General features: G+C 45.1%; 1 protein-coding gene across 9 annotated transcripts in view; it reads right to left on the reverse strand.

Moving 5' to 3' along the window:
* LOC118235548 (ecto-NOX disulfide-thiol exchanger 2-like) overlaps nucleotides 1-27,630 on the reverse strand; it is a 176,798-nt gene that overhangs the window by 126,694 nt on the left and 22,474 nt on the right. For 2 of the 9 annotated variants that reach the window (XM_035432993.1, XM_035432986.1), the window contains exon 1: nucleotides 9,824-9,969. The exons of 5 other annotated variants lie outside the window; for them this stretch is intronic. Coding sequence is in view for 1 of the 4 variants with exons in the window: in XM_035432985.1 (XP_035288876.1) it covers nucleotides 9,863-10,025 (163 nt within the window). In the remaining 3 variants the exon portion in view is untranslated. Of the gene's footprint in view, nucleotides 1-9,823; nucleotides 10,026-27,630 lie in introns of those variants that run through there. 2 more of the 9 variants (XM_035432985.1, XM_035432987.1) reach the window with 2 other exon arrangements.

Below are 27,630 nucleotides of genomic sequence, written 5' to 3' on the forward strand. Positions count from 1 at the left end.
TACATTTTTCAAATCCCTAAACTTTAAAAATTTGAATGCCACTGTGATTATACATTCCTTATGAATTAATTAATCAGTCAAGCAAATTTGTATAAACTTCGCAAAATAATTATCTGCCAATGAGTGCATTATCAAAGGTGACTGCACAGGCTGTTCAATATCTGATGTTTGATTAGCAAGCCCTTAAATGAATAGGGGACGTTCACTCTTCGTTCCTGACATTCATTTCTGTGGAAAGGTAGCCTTGGCAGACAGACTGCCTCAAGTATTTAATTCAAAACAATTAACAGCTAACCGTGGGACAACAGAATCACAGGTGGAACAAACTCAGACATACAGAAGCTTTCCCCTAGTGTACGAATTAGGGAATTAGGGATAAGTCCCATGTGTTCACAATAATATTTCAAAGAATCAGCATCTGAGCAAAATCCATTTTAACCACATACTGAAGCAGCTAAGTAGCTTAACTAATGCGTTGCACTGTCACTGCATATAAAGTTGTAAAACTGTTGAGGGGGGATGACAGATTCCAATGGTACATGAAGTAAATGAAATGCAGAATGTTAACAGGACTGTTCGGGTGGAGAATACCCCTGCAAGCACCTGTTCGTCGACAATAAACTCTTAGTGTAGAAGTGGTGTCTCAAATGCTTTAAGACTGACAAAAATATGCCCCTCTAGTTTGCGGCACCAATGTATGTGTGATAGTAGTTAAATTCAATTGAGGCAGTCAGGCCAGACTTATGACGTATAAATCTTTACTAGTTTTTCGACAAACGAATTATGAACCTAAAAAAAGAACTGGTCGAACAAACGATCACAAGCCAAGTGTTAGAAAAAGGAACAACATGGACTCTTCCCATTTCCACTTCCTGACCAAGCAACACATACTCCAGCATATAGCTTTCCACCCAGTCCTTCCCTATGTCTTGAATATTCAGCCTTTGCCCTGTAATACAGTCGCCTACACATACTACTGTAAGGAATGTAGGACTCATGATATGAGCGAGTACGTGTTCAGAACTACAAATGCCCACAATGCAGTTGTTTTCTAAATTAAGAAAAAAAAAAAAAAAGGCATTACGCCCTCCTCTTCAGCGCAAACAATATGGCACTTATCTGAGCCGAGGAAAGTGGCGATTTGAACGGCAATCCCTATGTTTACCAAACAGTCGCTCGGGCCGTCCTCCTAAATCTTAAGGAGCCAGGGAGGAAGCCGAAGCAACCAAGGACAAAATGAAGAAATTACATACTCCATAAGCCCTGAATGTATCATTACAGAGGTTCCGCTTGGGTATGTTATTAAAGGTGATTATGCATGCGATTACCTCAAAAACGCACTGCAGTCTCGCATCTAAGTCGCACAAGCAGAAAGATTTCAAATTATGAAGTGTATGTTCTAAATAAGAAAAACAAAATTATGTATTCAGCGTGTCAAATTAACTGATATTAAATAAAGATGACTATATATTAAGAGCCAATTTATTCAGTCTGTCCACAAAGTTCCACGTAGCAAATTAAATGGTCTCATATGATAACTTTGGAAAGTTGAACAGGAAAGCCTGGTAACTGGGAAGGTTATAGCTTTAAGAGCCAGAATTTTTTAATACTGGAAAGAGGACAACAAGAATCCAATGCTAGAAATGACAAGAAATGAAAACCAAGAGCATATGACAACACCTGGTATTGAGTGCGACTTGTTTGCCAATTCCAGTCCAGTATAGCCATTCAAAAGCAAACCTTACTGCCATAAAAGAATGATACTTAGGGTTGTTGCAAGTGCAAGGTAATCTGTGTTTTGCAAGTGTGGCAACACAGATTCAAGATAATGTTTCCGAATCATATTCAGTTTGTTTGTGTCCTGCCGGATTCTTGTCCAATCTTGCGCATGCAGGGAAAGCAGCTAGAACTGCAATTTATTACAAGTACACTAAAATTCAATTAAGGATCTTCACAGCCCACTGGAACAAAGATAAATTATGAGTTTTATTTTCAATTAAATGCCTAAATGATAAACAGGGTTTCAACATTTTTTTTGCAATATTTGTGCTAAACTCCTGTTTACGGTTCTTGAGGATTAAACTGGTATCCACCCATGTTCTTACTGCGCTGACAGATGAGCAATAGTAGTTGGGGGGAAAAAAAAGAATTCACTCCTCCGTTTTTATCTGCCTAAAAGGATGCCAACGGCCGAAACCGTGCACGTTTCCAACTGGAAAGGAGCAAGAGTGTAATGGTTAATGGTTATTCATGGCCTGATCTGCCACAGGGGAGATTTTTGGCACGACTCTGTGAAGTCTTTATTCAGAGATATAATTTAAAAAATCTGAAAAAATTGCATTAGTAGTCCACCTGGCACGCAGATACCATTAAAAGGGGGTAACTAAACAAACCCAAAAAATACAGGCCTAAAAATTTTTGTCACAAATAATAACAGCTTGATCTGGCCAAGGGGAGATGGCGACAGAGGAAAAGGACTAGGACCTGCTCAGTTGCAGCTATTTTTATTCGACAGTGAGTCAGAGCTTCGAGCTCATTACAGCGTACTGCACAGGGACCTAACTGTCAAGGAATTAGTACTTGTGTACAGGGAAGTTTCTCTTGATACAATATGCATCGCAACAAATGTTCAGAGTGCGTATCGCAACTCTAATTCAGCGTGCGAAAATAAATGTGTCAACTATACTCACGGGTATACAATTACCACTGCCGCAAAAAAGTTCAGTCTACAGCTATTGTTCAAACTTTCTAACCTTAGAATAATGTCAAATATATATCAAGGTGTTGGTTTACACATCCCCGATGCCAATAATAGCCCTCATCTGCTGTGATAAATATCCACAGCCGCAGGAAGAATGCTATTAATTGCATAAAGCTAACTCTGCTGTGCCATTCCGAAAGCAGGGGAACTCTGCTCATGGCTATCCTGTGTGAAGCGCTTCATGACTGGGCACGCTCGTAAACATGACTGCATGCACAGTCATACATGTCAGGCTCAGATAAAACTGAAGTCCCAGAAACTATGCGAGAAAGAAATCCAGAAATAATTAATGAGGCCACGCGGACGCCGGACCAGCGCAGAGCGGCAGGTCCCCGAGAACGAACAGAAGTTTATCTGAAGGAGTCCGAGGCCGCGCCGCGATGGCCAGAGATAAGAAACCCGACATCCTGGGCCGTTTCATCCCTCCCTCGTGCAGACACACACAGCACGGACGCTGCTGAGCGAAAGACACTGGATTAATCACACTTTAACCTTTAAGCTCCGTGCATCAAAATGGCCACTCGCTCATTTCTCTCCGTATGGACATCATGCACTTGTTCTGGTGACTGAAACTGAATACTGAGAGGCATCAAAATGGCAGAGGGCATAAGAAATCAATGGTTAAAAGGACTAGGACCGAAACCAATCGCTTTAGCTCTTTCCCTGTCGTCTTAATGCACGGTGCAGGACCGCTGCGTGGCTTCACTTCACTGTGGTCTTTTCTCTGAGCCACAGGCAGCACTGCGTGCACAAGGCTGTTAGTTACCATAGTCACCAGTGCAAATAATGCCCTCATGGGCACAAAAAAAAGAAAACAATACAATTCCACATCCAGTCATCTTATCTCATTTGTTTTCAGCCATCTTTATCTGCACTCACAAGCTGAGGAGATTCAGTTAAACCATTATTAATATTTAAATGTGCACATCTGTGATTGTGTTATGCCAAAGTTGCAACAAAGGAACTGACAAAAAATGGCAAAATAAGGAACAGCACCATACAAATGCGTACGCACACACGCACACGCACGCACACGCACGCACACGCACACACACACACGCACACACACGCACACACACACACACATTGTGATTCTGCATAACCAGCCTCTTTTCCATGATAAATTCTATTTGCTTGCCCAAACAAATGTTTGACAGGAAAAGGCTAAACTCTTGACCGTAGCTTTATAACTGCAAGATGGACACAAAATTGAAACTGCAAAATTCGCCACGTGTCCAATTCCCCCTCGCACCTACTACAGCATCTAACTATGCACTGTAAGATGTTTTCGCTACTATCGGTCGTGAGCCCAGTGACTTCGCACGAGCACTCTCCGTACTTTTCCGCAATGCAGAGAGATGGACACTTTTAAAAACACACACGCTTTCTGCGGGATGCAGAAACCCCATTAGCCTACAGTAGAATTCCCTCCGAACAGCACACCACTCTGAACCACCTTCTTTAACGTAACATTGTCACCCTCGTTTGTCACTGTCATGGCAACCAAATGTCTCAGCCAGCAAATGACAGATGTCACATTAGGGTAATTGTTTGGCACAAGCTATTTATATTGGCACAGCTTGCAGGCCACCAGGCGTCAAATGACCAATTAGAGTTGGACCGTTACGATACCTACTCTAAACACTCTCATTGTACAGCTACAATGTGAAACGTGCAATTCTCCTCGTAGGTTACTAATCAAGTAGCCTAATACTGCATTTTCAGCTTCCAAAGTTAAATCAGGGAGACCACATCAAGAAGAAAATGTTCCTTAAAAAGTGATACGTGGTTTATGATAATGTATGATGACCCGGTAAGTCACCCCTGTGAATGACCAATGTTCTGACTGCTCTTGTGAAGTTGAGGAAAGATTGCAGGGCTGACTGCTCTTGAGCCTGGCCCAGCCACGGATCACTCACGCCAGTGGAACCGCAAACTAATGAGCTGAGGTTGGGCGGAAAACCTTATAGAACTCCAGGAAGTGAACCGCTCAAAAGAAATACGGCTTTATCTAAAAAGACACAATGATGAAAACAACATAAGGCATCATCTTGTACTAGGGCATCACTACAAACACACAATGTGCTATTATGTTTGGAGATGACTCAATATCAATATAGAAAACTCCAAGCAATATTTAGGAACAACAGTCAGTACAATGGTGGCACAGCTTGAAATGTGTGCTACTAAAATTGAAGGCAAGGTAGCAGACGTACAAAGGTCCCTGTACGACACTGAAAAGACAGAGAAGGAGAGGAGGGCAGAAGGCACGGTGCTTAAACACATGTACCATACGCATCTATGAAGCATTACAGGCAGACATACAAGCACAGACACAGCAAAGGATGATCAGTGTAAGCTCAGCTTCCCTGAAAGAGAAAACGAGTCTTCAGACTCAAAGGGGAACGCGTTACGTGTTCATCGTGGGTCTGATATCTCGCCCACGTATTTCTTTCCAGGCAAAGCGTCGTTTGGGGGCGTCTTTGATTTGGAAAAGCAGAAACGGTCAGCGCTCGCCCGGACCACCGGGAAGCACGCGGTTAAGGGAGAGCCGGCGCTGGTTATCCGCGAGAGGAGCGCCCGCCGTCCGTGCGGCTGCGGGGGAAACACTCGGGGCAGGAAGCGCCCGGCGCATACTTTATTACCCCGAGCGCGCCCACCGGCGCACGTAACCTCCGCCCCGCCGAGACCGCCGGGGTGATGAAATCGGATTGCCGGGATAATGGGATTTCACCCGCCGAACGATTCACACGGCTCTGTGCGAACGGGCGAAATCCCGCTAACACCGCTGCGGTTTAACGGAAAGGGCCGGCCCACTTCGGCTCTGCTTGCTGGCTACGTGACCGAAGCGCTTTCTCAAACGCGCCGGACCCGACGGCAGAACTGCAACGTCGAGAACGGGCGAGCGCCCGAACCTTTTTCCGTTAGCAAACACGCAACTCCGTCAAGCACTTACAGGAGAGAAAGGTCCAGAATGTAGGTCTGTGTAGGCAGCTGGAGAAGCTGTGCGCTCGGCCAGGAGAAATCCGCACGGCGGGAGTCCCAGCCAGAGGCCTTCGGGTTTGAGACACCAGCCCTTTAAATATGGTGGAGGTGGCACTTTATCCAGAACTGATAACGGCATGTCCAGCATGCAGCAGCGAGTCATTCCGGCACTCTCACAAACAAAGGTGGAGGTACACTTTTGTTCTTTAAGGATCAAATTCCCCAAACGTACCCAGAAAGTACAATAATGCCTTACAATAAGTACCTTTTACAAGAAAAAAGATAAAAATGAATTACGTAGTGCTGGCTAGGGGTACAATTTTGTGTTCCTAAAGGGCATCACCCCGGTGATAAGCATTTGTACCTTTTTCGGCACCTTTTCGTACCTTTTTTCCCAAAAGAGTGTGGTTTTACCAAAACTAGGCTAGAGCACCGCCAGCTGGCTCCCTCTCTGAAGGCTCAACTGCATCAAGCCCTCCCTTGTGGGCTTGTACCGCTCCACGATCCTTCGCTTACATCATATCTGGGGAATGAAACGGCTGATATGGCTGACAGTTGGATTGGGAACAGCAGGGTCATGGGTGATTGGTAATGGCCCGGAATTAGGCGTGTCGCTCGGACGATGCCGGCCCGGGCCGGGCTCAGCGAGAGTCCGGGCATCAAAGATCCGCAGATCGAAGAGAAGACCAAGACCAAGAAGGCTGAAGCGCCGCGAGGCGGTAAATCGACCGGGCGAAAAGAACGCGCGCACACGACGCTGTAAATTACACGTTATTACGTGGCCCTGCGCCAACGGCTGTGGACGGGTTCTGCAGTTCTGAGGGAGGCGGCTTCCCTGCGGTCTGTTTGGTTTTTAAGGTCACGCCCTCTGGGTGTGCACACTTGTACGAAGGCTGTTATACTTATTATCATATTTCATTCATTTTTTTTTTTTTTACCTAAAGCTAGCCAGCCACGCATTTTGTTTATTACTGTGAAGCCCACATTTAATCTTTAATCGATGGCTTTCTAGTTGGTTAGTTATCTGCAGTGACTGTGCTCTAAAGGAAGCTTAGAATATAGCCAACAGACATCAACAATACAGACGCAACAGTTCAACCTAATCCTCGGAAACTCATCCCACAAAAATGTGAACGGTGAGCACAGGCTGTTTAAAATGCAGCCCTGTACGGTACCCTACCCTTTTGAAAAGCAGTAAAATAAAAAGCATTTATAAATGTGCAATTTCTAATGTTATTTCTGTTTAGTTTCATAGTGAAAGGTACAAAACAATGAAACATTGCCTCTGGATATTAAAAATGAGAGGCTTTTAAGTTACAGAGAGTCCCCTAAAATATCCAATTTGTACACATGACAAGTTCTCTCGTTTGTTTATATTTCACATCAATAGTGATATAATGATTTGCTGCTTGTGACAGCATACACTTAAAAATGGAAATGGTAAAAATAGGCAATTCTCTGGGGCATTCCATGGACTAAATATATTGGCACTCAGAGGTAAAATACAATTGAAGTGCATTAAGCTTAAATCTTCAGACAACAATGGATTTTGTATCAAATTTTAGGCACATATTATAAAACAGCTGTCAAAAATAATACTCATCCCAGGGAAGGAATAAATTCAATTTTTATTTTACTACAAACATTATCACTGGGAGATTGGCCAGACTAGTGCTATGGCCTGTCCATTTGTGATGACTGATTCACATATCATCACAAATTTAGTGGACCAGTAAGAAAGAAATAAGCCGCAAGCAAACAGGCCAAAATCCTAACGGTAAAACATAACCACTGGCATTTAAATTCTACCAATGTATACCTAGATTACATTGAGGGTACATTTCAAAAATTGCTTTAAACCTGAACTGTTTGGAGTGCAGAATGGCTGTCATTGGTGGATTTCTGTTTAATGGTCTGGGGAATAATTCCCAACTGACTCTTTGCGTCTTCCCCCTGGACTGGCAGGTCCACTGGCATTTAATTTCACAAACAGCAAAAGAGAACACTAAAATAGAGCAAGGAAGGAAACCAAAGCTGGGCGGGTGTCAGGCTCTATTCAGAAACTAATAAAAGCGCGCGTGACTGCTTTCAAGGATTTCTTAAAACATTTCTTTTGCGGAGCGCTCACATTAAAGTCTCTTTAAAAAAATGACACTTTGCAGAAGCTGTTTAAGACAGCAGCACCGCGCCAGTGATTTAGGATGATAATACGGGCATTCCCCCACTGAGCCAATAGAGGCTCCTCTTCCAGATGCACTGTGGCTGGAAGTCGTCAGGTAGGCGGATTTTATTCCCCTGCGGTAGCTCACGGGGCTGCACGCAGCCGTGTGAGTGATGACCAATCAGGCTGCACCACGCGGCCCGCCGCCGGGGCTCAGCTCTGCCGAAACACCGGGGTGCCAGGTAATGGAGGAGTCGCGAGGCAGGAGAGGACTTAGCCGAGCGGCGCTGGGACAGGGGCTGAAGTATTGCATGCTGTCTCCTATCCCCCACCCATTTGTGTAAACAGTTAGAGATAAAAGGGATTATTGTGACCGATGAGACTCTTCTAAAGTCATTTTACGATGAGTTTACGCAAAATGGCTGAACGGCAGGAGAACCAAGAGGTTCGGGTGACACGCCACACAAAGTGGGTCTTGGATCTGGGCACTGATAAGCCCTATGGTGCTATTCGTGATAGCCCTGCAAAGTTATAAACAGGTATAGGAAGGTTATAAACAATGACCTCATGTCCAGGTTTATCCAGTGAATGAATCAATGAATGAATGAATTAATGACTGAATGAATGAATGAATGAATGAATGAATGAATGAATGAATGAATGAATGAATGAATGAATGAATGAATGAATGAATGGCAAAGAATGGATCAGAAAAACTCCCATTTCCAAATTTTCAGTTTAAATTTAAAACAACACTTTAGTTCAAAAAACCAGGCTTTAGGTTGTTCACCAACCAACTGCTTGTGTTCAGCAACAGTACACTGAACAAGTTCAAAAGAAAATACAATATTCTACTGGTCCACACTGATTGTAATGTAGCAGAGGCTCTGAATAAAATGATTTCAATTAAACTCAGGTTTGATCAAAACCAATCAACCACTGAAGGTATGCGCTATAATCTGGTCCCCCTGTCTCTGTACTCTATAAGAAGAGCAGGCCTTTGCAGTTCTGCACCACATGAACTTTACAATTCTGTGACAAAAAGTTTCAATCAATTTGACTTGATATTTATTATACATTTATAAAATATTAATTTATAAGAGGTAGTATTTTTATGAACCATTTCATACAAGAGACTACTTCCAAAAAGAAATGCCACCGTTAACACATCTCACGCCGTTGTGTACTGAGCACTCAGTACGAAACTTGTCAAAAAAGGACAATAAAATAGGGAAGGAAATGGTCTAATTATCCTTATTTTTTAAATTTGCCCGTCTGAATCTGCAGCGTGCTTCCCGTTTGAAATTGGAGCAGATGTTTTGTCATTCGGGAGGCGGTATCACTTAGTAAGTACGTCAAGGTGGTTTTTTCAATTCTGAGAATAATTGTGTTGCCATTATCACATCTCACACAAGAGCGCAGAGACGAGTCGTGACTCAGAAAGAGAAAACCAGGACACGCAAAAATGGATGAAAAACAGCGGATGACATTTTAAGAACCCAGACATTACCGCATATAACATGACGTGTATTAGGGGGGGGATCTTAAAACACCGCTGAGACGGTAGCACGCAGGCCACGAGGAAGCTCACCAGCGATTTGAAACGCTCGTGAGTCTCTTAACATAAAGCGCGGAGCTGTCGACCAGATTTTAAAACTCAAATGAAACATAAATGCGCAATGACCCAGAACCATCAGCGGTGATTGAACCGGGGGAACTGTAATTTCTCCAAATGACTTGAACTTCTGACGATTAAGATGCTGATGGAAGGCTTCTTTCGCTTGTTTAAATTTAAATTGGTACAAAGCAGCTTTATGAATATTTCTCATCCCCGCTTCTTGGCCCTCTACATTACTTCCATTTGTTATAGAACACAGCATTCGCTTTAAGCAAAGCATAAATAATTCATTGTTTACCGCCAACACGATGAATACTAATCTCCCTCCATTACCAACCAGAACCGGCGAGGCTGATTGCGGGACCCGAGGTCGTCAGCTTCACTGCTCCCGACGCTCCAAACGGACGGTGCAGCCGACGGTCGACCGCCAGGTTCCCGACAGCCAGGCTCCCGACAGCCAGGCTCGGTGAACCCGTTTGCCCGTCTCGCAGCCAAGGAATCTGGGAGGACATAGGGAGGAAATCGTGTTCTGGAGTCAAATAGTTTTCACACGAGGCTTTGCCCCTGGTCTCTTCTCTGAAAGGGGAAGTATGTGTATTAAGTAAACGGAGAATGAATACCTTAGAAATGAAGAGCCAGGTATTACAGCCATGTGTTACTTGCTCAATGCTACTGACTCTAATTCATGCACTCATTCTCCACAGACCAATTAAAATCTGACTCTGTGCCGCCGCGAGTTTCCACCAGGCGCCTTCCGCGATGTCCAGTGCTGGGGCAAGCGCGGAGGAACGCGAAAGCAAGGGAAGAGGAAAATATTCCAATGATCAGTCGAGGCAGGGCACGCCCTGGAATGGGCAAAAGCTACCCTGTCCACGACTACCAACTTCCAGGGGCAACCGTGCGCGCTGGCCGGTGAGTGCAGCCTGCGTGGAACCCGGGCCTCCGGACCGCGGGGGAGCCCTCCGTGAGTTTCAGCGGTCGTGAAACTCCGCTGAAACGCATTTCTCCAACGGGTGACAGCCGATTCTCAAAAAAAAAGCGCCCAGAAGGTGAAGCTATTAAAAGGAGTGAAGGAAGAAAACCGCTTCACGGCTCCCAGAATGGACAAATTGGCTTGGCAAACCTTGGCCTGCCGTCTCTGAGAAGTTCCCGCTCTCATTCGCGGCGAGACCATGAGAAATATATAAATAAATTACAAGGACAATTTTGTCTTTGCGACCCTGGTGCAGCAGCCTCGGGCACAGACGGCGTTTCTCTTTCCTTTAAACTTCAAACAACAGCCGTCGGAAAAAGACTAGGTTTAACTACCTACAGTATAAATCCCGGTTTAAAAAAAAAATAGAGGGGGGAAAAAAAAAAGATTTGAGGTTGGAAAATAATTTCCTCTGGGACCTGAGGTTCTGCAAAGTGCTTTCTGCTTAATGGCAGACACTGGTTACAGTGATGCTGGAGCATTAATCCGTCTCTGGCCCCCTGAACCCAAGTGATTTCCCAACCTGCTGCACCAGTTCCATAATAGGTCGGCCATTACAAATCAACCTGAGTGGGAACACTCTCCTGTGGGGGGGGTGGGGGGGGGGGGGGTGTTGAGCCTGCCTGGTCCCTGCTTCTCTGCGGTGGTTTACGTACGCCGAGGTTCAGAGCTAACCGCTGGTAGCGGTTCATGATTCGATTCAGGCTAAAAGAATCACAAAACAGGTTATACCGCAACGGCGCAGAAGTGCACAGAATATGCATTTATGCATTTCCCATTTCATTTCCCTCAAGCCACATGGTAATATTGTAATGCGCTGCAAATCAAATGGGCTAATCAAAAATTCAGACGCCCAGAGTGAAACACGTGCTCTGGCTATGAATTTAAACACACGTCTTACATGAGAATGGCATTAGAGCGTTCGGTGGATCATATAGGTTACTGGCTCCTTCAGATATTTTCCTGGTCAAAGATGCTGCTTTAAAACTGATCGACAATCTTGGAAGCCAGCAAATCCTGCACTCCACAAAACAAAGCTGAAATCGAGATGCCCTTTTCCTGACACGAGATAAAAGAACAATGCTACTTTCTTGACTGAAATGCCCCTGCACTGGCGAATGGGATGAACCCTGTACACGGGCATTGTTAAGGAGAAAGGGCCATCTTCCGCAGAGAAACACGACTTCCACAGCTCGCTAAAGTTTCTGTGCCCCTCGGTTCCCTGCCAGCGCGAGAGCTTTCCATCAGGGACATTAACGCCCGTCACCGCTCAAGGGAAGAGCTTCACGCCATAAACAAACGGAGGGATACGGTCTTCAGATGGCAGGTAATTCACTCATAAAACCGTACATGGCCAGGAAGAGAGAGGAAGAAGGCGATGGGGCGCGCTTCCGTGACCTGGTCTGCCCAGCTGGAGTCGGGTTTAACTCTTCTGCCCCCCAAAGGCTTTTGTGTACCGAAATCGGCTATTAAAATCTCTTCTACTGCACACAGACACACTTATACTTTGTCAATACCAGAAAAATGCATGGGTTTAATGAAACCTGAAAGCATTCAAAAACATTTCCCCCTCCAGCATCAATTTTCTCTTTTTTTTAAGCCCATAAATCTTCTCATGACCATGTTCTGAGGAAATACGCAATAAAACATTACCTATGAAAAGATATAACCACAGTAAAGTACATGATGACCAAGCCAAGATGGTCACATTAATACAATGCTAAAGAGATTAGTACCAAGGTCCTCAATCCAATTGCTTATGAGTTGAATACATTGAAATTAAAAAGTCAAAAAGATTAAAGGTTCTTCTCACGCCCAGACGACCCTTTCCTACAAGATCTACGAGTATGGCAGCATGTCCCCTGGACATACGGCTCCAGAGTACAGCAGAGCTTATCGACAGTCCGACAGAGGGACTTAAATCTACCGCCATCTTGACCGCCGATGCGCCGCTCGCTAACCCGTGCTCCGTGCCCTCGTCCGTTCGTCTCTTAAGACTCTCAGGGCGGCCTTGCGAGTCACTCCAAGTAAATCAGAAATGGTATAAATCATTTAGCCGCCCGGCGGGCCTTGGGAGGCGGCTCTCTGCGGTATGGCGGACCTGTCCGGGAAAGGCGCCTCTCGGGGGGGGGGGGTCCCGCGGCCTTCTGCGCGTACAGGACGGGCGTCACCTTCGGGGGCGGGGGGGGGGGGGGGGGGGGGGGGGGGGATGCGGCGCTGACTGTGCAGACCGGACCACCTGCCATTCCGTTTACACCCACGACGATAAATTACTGCTGCAGAGAGGGGGGCGGGAGAGGGGAGGGCTTTCCGTTTTACCAGAGCGAATGAAAAGTGTGTGTGTCCGGCCGGCCCATGTGCTCTCCGACAGCGTGGAAAATAATGGCGGTGAAACCTAACGCTGCCACGCGTCCGACCCGAGGACGGGACCTTTGAAGACAGAACTACACAGTACTGCCAGTTTTAAAGTGAGTAAGTACCGGGTAAGAGGATTCAATTTTCCCCAACACCCAAGCGTTTCGGCGTTTTGCACTGCACAGAGCCACGGTGAGTGAATCCTCAGAGATTCTTCTTTCACTGAAGGGAATTTTGGGAGAGGGAGGGGTGGGGGGTGGGATCAGTGACCAGCAAAATGGCCAGAGTCATTTAAAGTTTCATGCCTTTTTTTCAGGCTGAGGAAAGACCTGCTCCAAGGCTCCCATCAGTCACCGCACTTACAAACGGACGCTTAGCTGCCCAGGCGGTGGAAAAACCCCGCACTGCACGCTGGGCCAGGCTGCCCCCGCCGCGCGGTACCCGTGTTCGCGGACCCGCTCGCCATAATGGATTTCCGAAGACGAAATCATTTCAAAATCAAAAAAAGTCATCTGGGGAGACAGCTCCAATCATTCGCGCAAACTAAAACAAATGGCAGTGGTTTAGCGGGCAACCGGCCCTCGCGCCGACGTGAGCTTCGCATCGAAGAAATCCCGAGGAGACGTTTTTCAGCCGGTCAGAGATTGCTTCTTCTGTGCCCGATTGTTTTGCTCGGCCTAAAAGACGGCAGGTCGATGCACTCGATATCCAGTAAAAACCCCCTTCCCTCTGTCCCACCATGTTTTTTTTTTTTGGTTGTTCTGGGGAAAAAAGGAAGAAGCAAACGGCCTCCTGTGACAAGAAACCAATGGATGGAAGCGTCACTTGTGGGTGCAACTCCCAAAGCAAAGGATGCCAGTCAATTGGATCAAAACCAGTCAACTGACACAAATCATTCAGAAGGATTCAACTGGAAGTACTACAGGCACTGACTGAGGAGTTAGAGGTTATCTACAAGAGATCAACCTGTGTATTTTCAGGCTGGTCTGTCAGGCTGATATTAGCATTTTTACCATATTGTAATCATCAGATAAGGATAACACTGAGACTGTGTCAAAGTGCAATTTTATCAAGAAACAAATGTATGACTCTGCTGAAGGTCTCTTAAAACCGACAGGCCCGCTTACTAATAAAATTGCACTTTTCAAGATGTGGTGCTGTGGGAAATTTCTTCACTCTACACACATATACAATGTCGGTGACAAAGATGCATTTTTTTCTTGATTTGGCCCTGTACACAATTTTAAACATCAAACAATTCACATGTGGTTAAAGTGAAAGTTTTCAGTTTTTATTTAAGGGCATTTCTCTACATTTTGGTTTCACCATGGAGAAATTACAGCATTACAGAAATTACAGAAATGGGGGGACTTTATAAAAAGTCCCCTCATTTCAGGGCATAACAATGTTTGGGACAAATGGCATCACAGGTATTTCTGATTAATCAGGTGTGTTCAAATGCTACCTTGGTGCAGGTATAAGAGAGCTTTCAGTATCTAGTTTTGATTCTAGCCTTCTGATTGCCTTTGGAGTGTGTCACTGGCGTTTGTTAACATGAGGACCAGAGCTGTGCCAATGAAAGTCAAGGAAGCCATTATGAGGCTGAGAAATAAGAAAGAAAACAGTCAGTGACACCCAAAATAAGTGAGCCAACATCTGCTGTATGCATAATGTACATATCAAATCCAAAAATAAATACATCAGGGAGATGAGCCGCAATTAGCCGCAGACACCGGAAACTGAAAACATAAAAGCAAAAAAATGTGGAATAAAGGAGAGACAGTACAGACATCAGCCCTCCAAACTGTCGACATCAGTCTCACCCATTTAGGAGAAGAGGAGAACGTGATCCTAAAGACAACGGGCAAAGTAACAAGCGAGGTACGGCCTTCGGCTACTTTAACAAGCTGGTGGTGTGAGCCAGACGTAATATCTGAGCGCTATCAGCGGCAAAGAGAAAAGGTTGCTTTGCGAATTTCCCAGGGGGCTTTGCCTCGCTGTGTCGACGCCTCTGGAGTTCATATGCATATCCGCACGCGGTCCGCATTGCTGAAGTGTCAGAGGGCCCTGCGTTTCCAGCAGCAGCTCCGCTCGGTCCGCGGCAGAGCCTTATTTCACCGCACCATCACCTCCGCTCGGCGGGAGCGGGGCTACCTGCTGGGAATCGGTGTCAAAGGACAAAATAAAGCCGAGCAAACGCGCCAAATCCCCGTGACAGCCAGCAAGCGGGGGATGATGGGACACAATCTGGTGCAGCCGGGACTCGGGTCTCTGTCCCGATGACAAATTGCTCCCCGCCACTCAGCCACAAGGGCCGCGCGGAGGATGAAATGGAATTGTTCCACCTTTAACCCCCGTCGCTTCGCATTTCCATGCGGTTTGGCATTTTACATGGCTTTGAAAAAAAATCCCAGCCTCTTATTGTATATATTCTGGCCATGGTTTCTGTGTCTGACGTTCCAAATATCGCCCCAACGCAGTGACCTTTGTTTATCCGTGGGTTTCCGTGAAAGCCGCAAACTCTCGGAAACGACCGGGTGCGGCCACGTGCGACGGGACGCGTCGCTCTTAATTTGCGCTAAAGTTTAAGTTCGGGGCGACAAAGCGCTCATGAAAAATTGCACAGACAGACAGACAGACAGCCAGCCTGCAGAGACAGGACGGATGAAGAACTCTGTTCTTTTTGAGCGGCGCAAATTATGCGAGTTTACCGAAAGCCAAGTTCATTCCCGGCAATTCCCACGGAGGCAGCTCGGGAGCGAGCCGCGTCACGCGGAGCGCTTGAAGCGCAGTCGTAATTTGACATCGGAATATTCTGGCAAATAGAATCCCGCAGAGAACGCAGCCCGTGCGTTTTTCCCGCACCCTAGGTAATGCGTACGTCCGCCGAGGCCCGGACTATCTGAGTTTCGCCGTCCCTGCTGAAATCACGATGGCGGCTGGGTTCACATTCCCGCTGCCTCTTCACAAAACTCAGAAAACACCAGAATGTCGTTCATATTTCAGATTGTCCTAAATATTTCACGGGACAGAAGCGCGAAATGAAATCCAATTTGAAATCCCAGAGTGGCCGTAAAGCCCGTAAAGGAAAATATCTGATGTGTTCACGACCAAAGCCGAGAGTACATATGACGCAGACGACGGATACAACAACCGTAAAGAGGCTCCCAATTGGCAGCCTTCAGGCCAAATCAGCCGGCAAAAAGTAAATAAATGGCCTGTCCGCGGTTCCCAAGGCATCTGCAATAAAGCCTTTAATGATAACTCGGATTAAAATTGAATGTTGTGCGACTCGGATATGAATCATAAATCCAGATGAGTGGCTCAGCATAATGCGGGTCAACACAATAAGCTTTTGACTGCCAATAAAGCGTACTCAATTTTTTGTTGTCGTTGTTGTTCTACCATGGTAGGGAAATGCAGGGTGTCCAACGTTGGTGCCAGCTACCATGCACATGGGAATCAACAGTTAAACTGGTAAGAAAGGTGGTATGGTATATGGTTCAAAATGGGTGCCAGGTTTATGCACTGACATAGAAGTCTAGTATAGAATTCAACATCCAATCCAAAAGTTTCTGTTATTCCAAAAAAAAAGGTATTAATTCAAACTAGTTAAATTCCCAATGCACCCTTTTTGTTTAATAACAGCAAAGGGCCTTTAATGCACTGCCATTATAAACAAGAGCAATTTAGAGAAATGTTTCAAATAGCATTTCCCCATTATATAAATTTGTTAGCTAATTGCTTTAAAAAAGGCTGTAAAACCTTGCATCCCCCTTCACCCCCAGCAGAAAATTTACCAATGCTCTATCAAATTAGGTGAAATTTTAGCATTCACATGGACTACAGATAAATGTTAAACATATTAGTGCACTCGTATGGACCCATTTGCGCTTGAGGACTGCACAGAAAATTCTTGGCTGGCCCTCAGATTCACATCGTTGTGTGAAACCGGCCCCTGGTGGTTAATAACTGGGGTCCCCTGATGTAAAATACAGGCTGGGCAGGCCAATGCGTGATTACAAACAGCCCAGGGTCATTACAGACAGACCGTAAACAGCTCTAATCAGACTGTCCCTGCTCCAACACTGACAGGGCACACAGGAAAAGAAGAGCTCTTCTCAACGCCGCGTTTGCCACGGGCTCAGAGTCTGGGAATGAGATCAACCGCGGCGAGACTGTTTAAGGGCAATGGATTTAGTACAAAATAGCCTGTGAGGAAACCTGGCTGCGCTGTACCTGCAGGCCCGTACGCTTCATTATCACTGGCGATTTGACCAATCACAGCGCTTTCAGACAAGCTTAATAAAACATTGTGCGCCTTTCACCGGAAAGTGGACGGACTCCTTAATTAATTTTTTTTATTCCCTTAAAGTTATTCGATCATTAGAAAAGAAAATACACCCTCTAATATAAGCACCACAAATGTGATTTTAGAGGACAAATTACCTCTCCGAGATGGATTTTTAAAAAGCTTTAATTGCACAGATGTCGCAGCCCAAACAAATTGGCGAATGAATTCTGCTCATTATGTGCAGCGCTCAGAGGACTGAAAGTGTGTTCCAGTGCGCGGCGGTGGCGCTCAGGATGACGGAATGCCGCAGAGTGGCTAAATCCTGTCACCGGTTCATCACATTATCTCAGAAATGACGGCCCGCGCTCCCATCTGCACCTTCCCCTGGCACGCCCCGGCATCGCTGGGCTGTCGGGCTGAGTTTTAAAAGCACGCGTCCCCGCTTTAACTCGCTTCCTTTGGGGTCGCGGACGCTTTGGACTGGCGGGGAGGTTGACTGCCTCGACTCATGGTTTTTTATTTTTATTTTTATTTTTAAAGCAGCGCAAATGTAACCTTTTGTTTTTCACGTGAAACATTTATGGCGGTTGTTGCCGGCTGTCCGTTCCTTCCTGGGATCGCCGCGGAGGGTGGTGTATCCGGCTGTGGCCGCGCTCGCCTGGGGATGGAGTGCAGACCCGAGGCGAAACTATTTATGTCCGCAACCATTTTCTGCACAGAGGACTCATAATACTGCATTACACGCACAGGGACGAGCAGGTTAATTTCTCTCCGTGCTGGTGTTGCTGCTGGACTGTGACGCTGGTTGTGATGTTTGCAAAAAAAACGGTTGCTGGATGTCTTCTCTAATTAATACTTTTTTCCCTCTAAGGCTCTAATTAATTGAAATCAATCAGGACCATTTTTACCTTGTGGGGCTAATTTAGGTAGCCGTGTTACCATGCATTTGAAGACATTTTCCGTGTTTAATAAATACTGCACAAACTAATTTGTGAAGCTGTTCTTTTTTCTTACCTCCTTGTAACCTATTGCTAACATGTAAATATGCAAAACTGAAAGGAAGGAAAAAGCTGATTAGCGCTACAGTGTCATAAACAGTGCCGCCATGAGGGGTGTGTGTGTGTGTGTGTGTGTGTGGTGGGGGGGGGGGGGCAGGGTGAAGGGGTGGGCGTGCATAGTAGATACTCACATTTTTGTGTAACATACAGATTTACACTAAATAAGGCCTTCAGAATCCCAGTTCTTTGAAGGCTAAAGAAACAAGTGGTCTGTCTGTACCAATAGATACTGAAAGGGCCCAGAGACAAAATTAGCCTTGTAATTTATTCATATATGCATACTTTCTTTGGGTAGCACTGCTCGCGCACACTTTCAATACAAAGGTATATTACCCCAATAAACAATGACTACATTTATATGCAGAGCAAATTCAGATTATTGGGAGATTTTAAATGTGTAAATGCATGCATTAGGAATTCAAATTCTGAATATGCCTTTTAAATGCAAGCATGTCCTACTGCATTCATAGTTGCTATTTACATATTTTATCCCACATTCAGAATAAACAGGACAGTGGCCATGCATTGTGGAGGGTACTTCTCCACTGTGAAAACGGATAAGAAAAACTTGTCAGTTTCAATTTAAATGTGATTAAAATTAAACATTTATTTCCTTTAAAAAAAATGCAGAACTGTGAATTCTACAAAACATCAGGTCTTTACCAACATTTGTTACAAACTGAAGATGACTTAGCTAAATCAGAGAGGTGCCAAACAAACAAAAAGTACCTCAGTACCAAGCACCAAAATAAAATGCAGCCACCTCCAGTAACCAGGAATGCAAATCTGCCATATCCATGTTAAGTGTTCTGGGCTGATTAAAATGGCAAATATGGCGCTTACATGAATAATGACCAATGAATTTTTTATAAAAGAAAATGTTAACAGCACACTTCCTTACTTCTCAGTGTCTGTATTTGGAATAATTGGCTAAGTTGTTCTTCTATCTACATGAAGACATTACTGAATATTCCAACTAGAGAATATTAAATTGCATTTGAGCACAACAAATGGTCCACTCTTCCCACCCACACACCCATTCTACTTAAGCAGATTATGACAATGACCCTCTACCGCACTAACTTTCAGAAGATGGCAGCACAGCACAATGGTTAGGGAACTAGGCTTGTACTTAAAGGGCCTGACTGAGTCGATATCCAGACATATAAATGGGCGCTATGCAAAAATATAATCTGTAAATCACTCTGGATAAGAGATTCTGCCAAATGTTCAAATGTAAATGGAACTTCAATGTGCCATTGATCGCATGGGCTGACACCCAGAGTAATTTCATAGAGCTGGTGGTTTTTCGACAGGGGTAGTTTTCCTGCACAAGTAAATATCCCCATGCCAAGAAGTGTCTACATTCAGTGAAATAAAGAACATAAAATAAAACTTAAGAGCTAAACATTATCAACCGTGCTATTAACTCAGAGCTAGCCTGCCAGAATTTTAATTATATGAGGAAGCTGGAAAGACAAACATTCTGTTCAGCCTACAAACAAGGAATCCAGACGACCATTCAAATAAAGTATGGCTCAAAACAAAAATCCAAAACTGTCCCGACCTTTCTCTTGCCACCCCCTCACCCCAAAAGGGAGGGAAGAAAATCTGCCTTTTAAGCAGCAGATGTTTGCGTCCGACATACACTGCCCTACAGAAAAGGTCGTTTGCTTCTCTGACAGTGAAAATCCCGTCTGAGCGATCCCAGAAGGCCGAACGGAAAAAGGCTCCTCTCCCCCGTTTAACGTGGCTGGGGCTGGGGAGGCGGGTCCAAGGCACTTCGTTTTCATCACCCACTTTTTGTCGTTTTGATTCAGATCAGGGCACCATAATGTTTGGGTCATGTTAATGTTATGTAAATGAAATGTAGTCATGTTTAGTACTTTGTCATAAATCATTTGCATGGAATGACTGCTGGAAGTCTGTGACCCACGGACATCACCAGGTGCTGAGTACCTTCTCTGGTGAAGCTCTGCCAGGCCTGTACTGCAGCCCCCTGTAGCTTCTGCTTGTTTCAGGGGCTAGCTGCCTTAGGTAAAGTTCTCTTCAGCATATGAAAAGCATGTTCAGTTGGATTCAGATTAGGGGAATGACTTAGCCAGTCAAGAATTTTACAGTTTTTGGCTTTGAAAAACTCCCTTGATGCTCGTCCAATGCATTTGGAGGAATTTGGGTGAACGTGAATAGATAAGATGCTTCTGCACACTTCAGAATAGATTCTGCTGCTGCTATCAGCAGTTACATCATCAATGATGACTAGTGAGCCAGTACCTGTGGCAACCACACACGCACAGACCATAGCACCCCCACCACCATGTTTCACAGATGGGGGGGTGGGGGCTCTGGATCATGGGTAGCTGCTTCTGGACTCCATAATTTGCTCTTGCCATCAATCTGAGACCAGTGAGACAGGTATTATCTGTCCACAAAACCTTTTTCCAGAACTCTACAGGCTCTTTTAAGCACTGCTGAGCAAGCTGCAACCTCTGCCATCCGGTTTTTGCAGCTATCTAGTGGATTGCATCTTGCAGGATAGACTCTGAAGTTCTGTTCTTCATTAAGGTGAGAATTATTTTATCATCAACTATAGAGATCTTCCTTAGCCTTTGTGATTACTGAGCTTAAGAGTTCTCTGTCTTCATAATGTTGTTCCAAACAGTAGATTTTGGTAATTCTAAGGTTTGGCGTATGTCTCTGATTTTATTTTCTTATTTCTCTGCCTCATAATGGCTTCCTTGACTTTTCATTGGCACAGCTCTGATCCTCATGTTGACAAATTGCCCCAAACAATATGAAGCTCACTATATATACAAACACAGAGAAAGATATTTTATTTTATTTCTTATGTCCTTGACAGTACTCTGCAGGAGCAAAAAAAACGAACCACCACGGAGTTTCCACTTGGAAGAAATTAAATCCACTCTTCTCCCTCGGGTCTTGAGTCACTCTGACATCCGAACTCAAAGCTAGAGTATCCCTGCGAGCCTCAAGGTCCACATCAATCCAGCCCAGAATATTAGCGCAAGAGCACTTATCGTAAGTAGGGATGCGCCTGAACATCCTCTAAGCACACAAGAAAACACTATTCCCTTAGCTTGTCAGCATGAATGACTTTTACTTACGTTTCCATTTGGAACTGTAAATTCTTTATAATGCTGCAAGTGAAGTTACAAGCATTGCTGTGCAAAGTATCATCTGGTATAAGGCACACGCTGCTATATAGCAAACATTTAAAAGCACTTATGATTGCCTTCCCATTGTCAATGGCAGTTTCCTGCGCTACTCGCAATTTCATTTTGCTAGCGAGCTATGGCGACGTGCGGCTTTTACAGGCATAGGTACAGGTATAACGTAATGCAGCCTGCAAAGGATGAGGGAGCGCCATCCTTTTGTTAGCCGAGGGTTATACGTGCTTCCATCCAGCCTGCATTGAACGGTAATCGAGCTGTTCCAGCAGTCTCCACAGGGAACCATTTTTAAAAAACCATCCTGGATGTTTGTAGACTTACATGGAAGGAATATTTTTCAGAAATGGAGGGGGGGAAACCTCACAGAAAGATAAAATATTTCTATAATTTTTGATTACACTGGAAGATGTAGGCTAATGGCACCTATTAGGATGGCCCACTGAGAGCACATTCGATGTTCATGCCACCGGCTTTTCAAATTAGTGTCTATGATGCAATTCCTAATGATATTTTGTAGCACAGCCCTACTCATGTTGGCTACATGCTTTGACCATTTTATGATGACCATGCCTTGCCAGTAACAAGCCTAGTTTTTAATAATTAGACAAATTGAACCAATTATAAATATCGTGTACACATTAGTTTAACGACTACCTTGCAAATATTTAACCCACGGTTTTACTTCTTTTTAAAAAGACTGTTTCGTGTGTGTGTGCACGTGTGTGTGCGGGTGCATGTGTGGAGACGGCGGAACGGATATCCAAATAGCCGTACTTGACAGCCGTGAACCATTGGATGCTGATTTTACACCGTCGTGCTGATCACTAACAGTAAGGTCGAGACGGTGATAGGCTGCGGTAGCGTAGAGCCTCCCACACTACCCTCGTAACCCAGAGCCGGGACCCGTCTGATCGGCTATTTTTTGCCACAGAGAAGCCTGGCTGTTGCACTTATTTCTGCAGACATCGTGAAGAGGATCAGCAGCGATAAGAGCAAGAAGTGCGCACGCACACAAACACACACACACAAAAAATGCAATACGCTTTTCAGGGAAATCTGCAGTTGGTTTAGAAGGGGGGTCCATCTGACCTTTTATCCTGTCAGTAGTTTTTTTTTTTTCCCCAGTTGTTTTTTCGAAGGGGAAATTAGGGACAGTGTGCGCTAAATATACCAGCGGGTATGTGTGCTGAAAGTCTGGGGGGGGGGGGGGGGTGCTCTCTGCATTTGCATTTTATAATCAAACAGTTGAATAAATCAAAGCAGATTCATTCATAGCTCAGCTAATATTAAACGAGAAAATTGTAAAGGTCAGCCCTTCCTATTAAACACATAAAAACATTATGTTCATTTATTTTGAAATTGAAATTAGTCCAGTAATATCTGTAATTAATGAACGGCGATTAATGCAATGGTTTATTCATGTGGGAAAGGGTCATTACCAGGCAAACAGTACTGTGGCAAATTAAGTGACTCTTCTTTTGGTGTGCCGACTTCACAACTCAAAAGGCAGAAGGATGAGTGGCAGCTCTAAACGAACAGCTTAGAAATACACGATCAATGACACAAATTTTCAACGAAAGTAACTACGTAAAATGATCACCACCAGCAGCAACAGTGCCACAAGCGCTGGATTACAACTTTGCGAAGTATCGCTTCGTAAAAGGTTTGAGACGTTTTGAAGGATTGAAGCTAGAGAGAAGAAGCTGTTTGGCATGCAGACAGCCTTCGCGTGAGCCACTAAACAATTACATAGATTACCACTGCCACCCTCCACTGTGTCCAATTCCAACCGCCTCTCGCCTGAGGAGTAAGCACTTCAGAGGTAATAGAAGAATGGCCCGCATACTGGCAAAGAACAACACTCCTCGCAATGTATGCTTTGTACATCTTTATCAGACTCTTAATATATTTACCTGAGGTATGTTAATGTACTGACCTGAGGTAGGCTAATGAACTGACCTGAGGTATGCTAATGTACTGACCTGATGGATGTTAATGTACTGACCTGAGGCATGTTAATGTACTGACCTGAGTAATGTTAATGTCTTACCCTGAGGTATGTTAATTTACTGACCACAGTAATATTAATGTACTGATCAGAGTCATTTTTAGGGATGCTGATTTTCAATTATTTCAGAGATGAAGCGATTGCATACTGTGCTTTCTTGCAAATTGATTGCTCGCATGGTGAAGAATCTATATACGATGCATTTTGGCTGGGAGGCCCTTCTTGTTGTCAGATTGGTTTATTGCCTTCATCTTGTTTTCACGTCACACTTACAATCACTCATCTATAATTACACCTTTTGTGAAGACCAGGTACTCCTAAAAGCTGAGGAGCCTGAACATCATTCATTTTAAGAGAGCCGCAAACAGGGAGGGAGACCTGAGTTCACCTGTACACTAATCTGAGCCAACGCAACACAATGACATCACAAGGGAGTCCATAAACATGGATTCCAAGTGCTTGCTAATTAGAGCCAAAGGAGCCAAAAGAGGATATCTGCATCTAAACTCAGCAAAAATATGCAAAAAAGTTTTAGAAGTGCTAAAAAGGTGCTAAATAAGAGAAAGTTCAGCACAAGTCATGCAGAACACTGAGGAAAGTGTTGCTGCAAGGGATTGCTACGAGATCGCTGCTTTTCATTTGGCTGCTGCTTTAACAGCCTATCCGGAAACTCGTCTAAGAGCGTCAGTCTAAGCTTTGCACCAATACTTTCAATGGGTCTGCAGGGAAGGGCGAGCGTACCTGACAATGATGAGTGCAGCGAGCGGACGGGCCCACCCTGCGTCCGAATTATTAAGCGGTTCACCTCGTTAAGCGAGGTTGCACCTTTCCCCACTGGAGGCGGCCCAGACCACCCCTCCCCGCCTCCCCCCCCCGTCCCTTCTGACAGGGGCCCGAACGCCGCAAGGTCTCGTCTCCCGAGCCGGAGTTCACCCCTCTCGGCCCCCCCCTCCTCAAACCGGGCCCTGCCCTCGGCCTGCAGCCGCCCCCCCCCCAGGAGGAGGGGCTCACTGTGCTGAAAAAGCTATTAGACGAAATGAGGATCAATTTCGACTTTACGAGCATCGGCACCGTGCCCCTGAAGGTGCTCCCGGGGCGTTCATTATTAGCTGGTAAACAGAACAATGAGCACCCCCCTCCCCCCCCTACCTTCCCCCCCAAACCGTCAACAAATGGGGGCGCACTGATTTACCGGGGCCCGACGGGGTTAGCTCGGGTCTTTTAACTGCGTGTCGCCCCTGGTTGGCGCGCATGCATCGCGGTGCAGCCGAACTCTCGCCCGACTCTGGGCTGCGGAGGTAGGCCGGGGGCAGAGGAACTCGCTTCCGGAGTTCAGACTCGGGTTGAAGACCGAAGACCGACAGGCAGGCTGAAGGGAGAGGAAGCCTAGCGTGCATCACTGTCAATGGGCAATCAAGGCCTCCTCATCAAATGGCCCTGAAAAGGCAGACATTTCCACAAAGAAAGACATTTCCAATTATAATGGATGTCAGCTTCCTTTCTGAAAATTCCCAGACGTATGCCTTACACCTCACCTAAGCCGCATTCGCACATAGAGGAACTTCATTATGTCTAATCACACTCTGTAAAAGTTCAGTCATTATTGATGGGTGAAGTGTACCTGGTGATAAAAGTAGGCGACAAGTCTGCAAAGGATCTCATGTTCGTATTTTAATAAACTGAAGTAGCTCTTTATTTCAGGGGTTTTCAAACTCGATACTGGGGGACACCTGAGCATGGTTTCACATACCGCAGCTTTTCGAAATATCCATTAGATCAAGCGACTTATTTTGTTTTTGTAATGTACTGTATGACAACTGATTCTTTTACAAAAATAATCATTTTAACTGAATTGAAAATTCAGACATGGAATTTGCGAGGTCTCAACTGCTGAAAGTGAAGTCACTTGAATATATTTGTGGAAAGCGAACCATTCAAAGTAAATGGCCACAAACTCAATCTGCATCTTGTTTGTGTGCAAGCATTTAAAAGTAGGAGGAACATAAACATGTTTTCATCAGCCTTAACTGCTCAAGATGCTGGTGACAAGATACTTCAGCCAGCAGTGATTACATATGGAACACATCAACCGATTTACTCAAAAAACATATCAGATAACAAATAGCTGGCAATAATCCAGACACAGATAATGTGTTTCGCATTCAGCAGAATGCAGTGAAAAGGCTTACGTGGTGAATGACTAGCCCATAATACTACAAACACAACCATTTGTACGATTTTATTTCCTTTAAGTTGGTCCAATTAAATTCCTACCTGATACTGCTGCATTCTCACCAGACGCATGCAAGTTCCCTTTCTAGCCCTGCTGCTACGTTCAAACTACACTTCCTAAATCCTTAAATCAACAGCATCTGTCGTCTTTAAACAGCATATAGCCTACCCAAAGAGACAAGAGCAAATTAAATTTCACAACTTTGAATTAAATGTCCCCCACAAAAGCCTACACAAGATTACAATTGTAGAATCATATTTGAAATGTACACTTTTTTTTCAGAAAACTACCAGTGTTTTAACACCAAAACCATAATTCATGTTGCAAAATGCAACTGACAAAATTTCCTTTAATCAGTCATTTATGTGCAACATTGCTGCTATCAACTGTATTGAATATTAGTAGCTAATACTGATCTCCAATTTAAGCCAAATGTGCACAGAAATGGATTCATTGAAAAAGCAAGAACAGCACATTTTCTTTAGCAGGTAACAGATGGTTAAAATATCAACCAGGAGACAATCATCAGCTCATCAATTGGTAAAACAAGAAATATAAATAATACTATAAGCATCCATCCAAACAAACAACGCAGTACCACACCATGAGATAATCAAGCAACTGCACTGGGGTGATAAAGGTCCACCGTTTAAAATACTGAGGCTCAACGGGGTTGTTATAAAGGGTTCAATTGATTTAATTAAACTCAACAACCCTCATATTCCTAGTTTTAGGCTAATATTTAAAAAAAATATCAACTAAAGTGCCTGTAATGTATACATTCTCCTTTCTGAGGCATAATGCCTTCAGTTTTGCAGCATCAGGTACTTCAGTACAGCTGATTCAGCAAATGACCACAGCCACGTGGAGACTTCATGTAACATCTCATTCTCGCAGCAAACCCTGTGTCACTGCTAGAAGCACTAGCGCCTACTGGACTTATTGGGAAATAAGACTGACATGATGCACTTGACCGAATGACTGAAGGGGGTCGTGACGCACCCATTATAAAAATGTTCAAAACAAGATCAGCAGCCCAATTACTCTGGGGCAGAGCGCTCACCTAGCGCCGTTGCTAAAGAGCCGTTTGCTTTGCATTAGCAAAAAGAGTCGGTTTGGCGCGGTGCGTAATCACACCGGACCGTCTGCGATCCTGCTCGCCTCGCGCGTTCCGGCCGCCGCCGCTTTCTCCGGCCGCGTGTGAGGAATCTCATCGACGCGTCGCGCCCGGGCTCGGGGGCGCATTGATCCGCGAACGAGCCTTTAGCTTCATCCGATTTCACGTCCTGTGTTCGGCGTGACGAGGCCCGTCTTGTTTTTTTCGGAGACCGTGGAGATCAGCGGCGAGAGGTGCGGCCGCCCCCCACCGCGCGCCCTTTAGAAGCAGCCGCCGAAGAGCTCTCCAGGTCCGACTGTCAGTCAGTCTGTCCAAAGCGTCAGTCAGTCTGCCCAGCACGTCGAACCGCACCGCAGGAGGGGAGAGGCTGAAGAGCAAATACCATGCAGATGGGGCGGAAATCCAAAAGTCAAGTCTTTCCAAGAGGACAGGGAATTTAGGGAGAGAGAAGCAGCTGATACCACTCAGTGGGGGACAGATTACACCAGCGGGAGCTGGCCCTGATCTGATCCTGTTCGGCACTTAATTGACCAATTAAAGCAGTTCATTACAGCTAGAGCTCACCCCACCTCATTTCCTGGGGTTAACGGATGCCTGCTTTTAAGACTGCAACAAAAACTAGCAGGCCAGTGGCTCCCAGGCTAAACTCTACAGACCGAACCATAGAGGGAGGCCTCTTCTTAGAGCCAGACCCCAATGCCCTGGCATAAACACAATCGCAGGAACACGGGTGAATGCATTTCACCAGGTAGTTTACAACAAGTGCCAGGGCATCTTTTATAGGCAGTGATAAATAACATTTGGCAACAGACAGCAATAACAGCTAATAATATCAGCCGGATGTTTCTGCCACACTTCAGCCTGAAATATGATTGG

This window comes from Anguilla anguilla, chromosome 9 (genome assembly GCF_013347855.1).
Source record: "Anguilla anguilla isolate fAngAng1 chromosome 9, fAngAng1.pri, whole genome shotgun sequence".
NCBI classification, from domain to species: domain Eukaryota; kingdom Metazoa; phylum Chordata; class Actinopteri; order Anguilliformes; family Anguillidae; genus Anguilla; species Anguilla anguilla.